The sequence below is a fragment of the Myodes glareolus genome, chromosome 18 (assembly GCF_982192425.1).
Source record: "Myodes glareolus chromosome 18, mMyoGla1.1, whole genome shotgun sequence".
NCBI classification, from domain to species: Eukaryota; Metazoa; Chordata; class Mammalia; order Rodentia; family Cricetidae; genus Myodes; species Myodes glareolus.
In genome coordinates this window covers 44,027,434-44,030,313 of record NC_142043.1, presented here as the reverse complement: position 1 = coordinate 44,030,313, position 2,880 = coordinate 44,027,434, and the positions used below count along the sequence as shown (strand labels likewise).

The following is a 2,880-nucleotide window of genomic DNA, read 5'->3' as shown; positions in this document are numbered from 1 at the left end:
CTCCAACAGCATGCTGTGTGCTCATGAACACCAGTTTATGTGTATTTTTCTTATAGGAAATTTTGTACCTAGCAGGATGTAAACCCATTCTGTATGAGAGAACCAGAAATGGTTTGAAGGGAATGCACAGTAGGAATTGCGACCTACCCTATCAAGTGTTTGTAGTTATTTGAATGTAGTGTAGGGACTTCTGTGCGGTATATAATACTTATCCATCCCTATGTATGGGTGAGATGAAAAGCAGAGAACTATAACAGAGAGAGACACTTACCTTTTGTGAATATCGTGATCATGATAATCAGTCAGGGGGTTACATAGTAAGGTTTAATAATGAATTTGGTTTATATAAGTGGGCTTCAAATTGATAGAGGTGAGCTATATAGTAGACCCTGATGTGTAAATGTGAGAAAGGAACTGTTGCTTTGTTGGGATGGCAGGGAATAGCAAGGAAGACCTGAAATATATACATATATGTATATGTGAGACTTTGTCTATACACAATATGACACTAAGTAAGTCATGAACCAACGCTATGTGGAGGGCTTGGAGTTTATATAACTTGCAGGCCCTGAACCCAGTTGTGTGAGTTCATGCATTTCTCTGTGTGTTTGTGTGTGGCTTTGACTTTAGCGGGGAGATGCATAACAGGTGCCTTATGAGATTGTACTTTTCTCATTTAGAAAAAAATATTTATTAATCTAACAGAGATAAAAAACAATGAAAGGGAACATCTTGGTGGCAAAAGCAATTGGGCCCTTCACCAATTACACCAACACTTCTTTTCTTTGGATCATACAGAAGGATTCAGAATTCACTCTGGAATGGGCATGACACAGATCAACAGTGCACCGAGTACATGGGAAATTCACTTCTCATCCGTTTCCAGCCCTTGAATGGTCTGGATGTAGAGGTTGTGGATCTAATCTGAGGCTGGTCATTGAGCATATTGGGTTCCGTGGACGGTTCCTCTGTCAGGAAGTCAATGTTCAGAAACAATGTGGGTCTTCCATCCAAGAGTGATTCAAATAAGGAGAGATCAAAAGGCAAGCTGTCCACAGAATTCATGTTGTCTCCAATGTCCCCTGTAGCATGCTTGATAACATTAGCCATCAAGACATCTTCTTTTGGGACTGTGTCTTCTGAATAGAGTTTCAGCTCCAGGCAGGAATATTTATTGAGCTTAAAAAGACTTTGACATCTCTTGTGTCTTTGTTCTACACACTTTTCTTTTGATTGTCTCTTCCCAGCTTCTCTAATTCCAGAAAGGGCTGGTTCACTGGCTCTTCTCTTCAAAGAGAATAGAGGGTGTTGAGCAACTACATGCCTACTCTTTAAACACAGATGCTCAGTTTTCTGATAACTGTACTCACAGCTCAATTTGCATTTTAGAATATTAAAAGTTGCTGTTACTTTATTTGGTTGCCTGTATCTTAGGGATGACAAAATCTCTTCCAAGTTATAACCCATGGTGCACATAGTCTCTACAAGCCTTGGAAGGATTTCTTTAGTTGTAGGTGCTGTTTGTTTTTTAATGGGACCCAGCCATGGGCTTTGCAGAAGTTGACATATTGTTATTCTCCTGTTGGTGGGGACCATGAGTAATTGTGCAATGATGGTGAAACAGGGTTTGGACAAGTTGAAGGGTATGGGATACATTGTGTTGACGATGAGACTGTGCATACCATGTATTGTGTCTTCTGTATATGGAAATTGTCCTGTGACCAGTACATATAGGAGGACTCCCAAGCTCCACATGTCAACAGCCAGCCCATCATAAGGTTTTCTTGCCAACATTTCTGGAGCCATATAGAGCAAGGAACCACAGACTTGCATCAACATCTGCCCCTCTGTGAGATGAATGGCCATACCAAAATCACAAAGCTTGACGTTGCCATCTCTGTCAATAAGGACATTCTCCAATTTAATATCGCGATGCGCAATGCATCTTTGATGGAGAAAGTGCACCGCTGATACAACCTGTTGGAATATGGGTTTAGCATCCTGTTCCTTTAGATATCCAACCTCACAGAGGAACATCTGCAAATCTTTTCCTGCTACATACTCCATGACTATATAAGTCTTTGACCACATGTCAATAACGTGAAAAAAGCGAATGATGTTACTATGTTCCAAAGACTGAAGGATCTTTACTTCTGAGTTGATCTCATCCAGATCATTGCTTTTTTTCCTAAGGATCTTGACAGCAACCTGTGTTTTTGTGGGAATGTGGCAGGCAAGCTTCACCTCCCCGAAAGAACCTACAGCTAGAGGTGTTAAGATCCTGAAATCGTTGTCAAGCATGTCCTCGTCACAGGGGCTGGCCATGATATGTTGTCTCTATCCACTTACTTTTCTTGTTGGCAGGCAATGCTAAAAACAAAAATTTAAGCAACATTAAGACACAGGTCTAGCACTATGAATTCATGGTCATCAAATCTTAGCTATCCCCAAGAAACCGAATGATGCACTTCAAGGACATAGACATACTAGAAGAACCCAACCTCAAAGCAGTACAAAAGGAATCACAGTAAGATCAAAGAGGGAATCACTGATGTGTCCATGCAAATACAAATACTTACATCAGAGAAATAATGAATTGGTTATTTTCAACAATGAACCAAAATGAAAATCTTTGGCCATTCTTATCATGTGATAAGAGATACAAATTAAATTATAGGTAAAAAAAGATAATTTTCTAGCAAAATTAAAAATCAGAGAATCTCTTCTGATACTTCAAATATTAAAACCTAGGATATTTGAAATGAAAGGAATTCCTAGACTTGTGTGAACATTGAAATAGGATAAAAGAAAAAATACTTAAACACATGAGACATGCGGCGTGCTTCCTGACCAGCAGGAATGAACGGCCACGAAAATCGA

The 2,880-nt window shown here is 39.6% G+C and overlaps 1 protein-coding gene across 1 annotated transcript; it reads right to left on the bottom strand.

The window, feature by feature from the left end:
• Nucleotides 1-811: 811 nt before the first annotated feature.
• Nucleotides 812-2,325, bottom strand: LOC146890785 (putative sperm motility kinase W). Its single transcript, XM_085680054.2, is given in 2 exon segments — nt 812-864; nt 867-2,325. Coding segments are annotated over 2 exon segments (1,512 nt in total).
• Between the last annotated feature and the right edge of the window lie 555 nt (nt 2,326-2,880).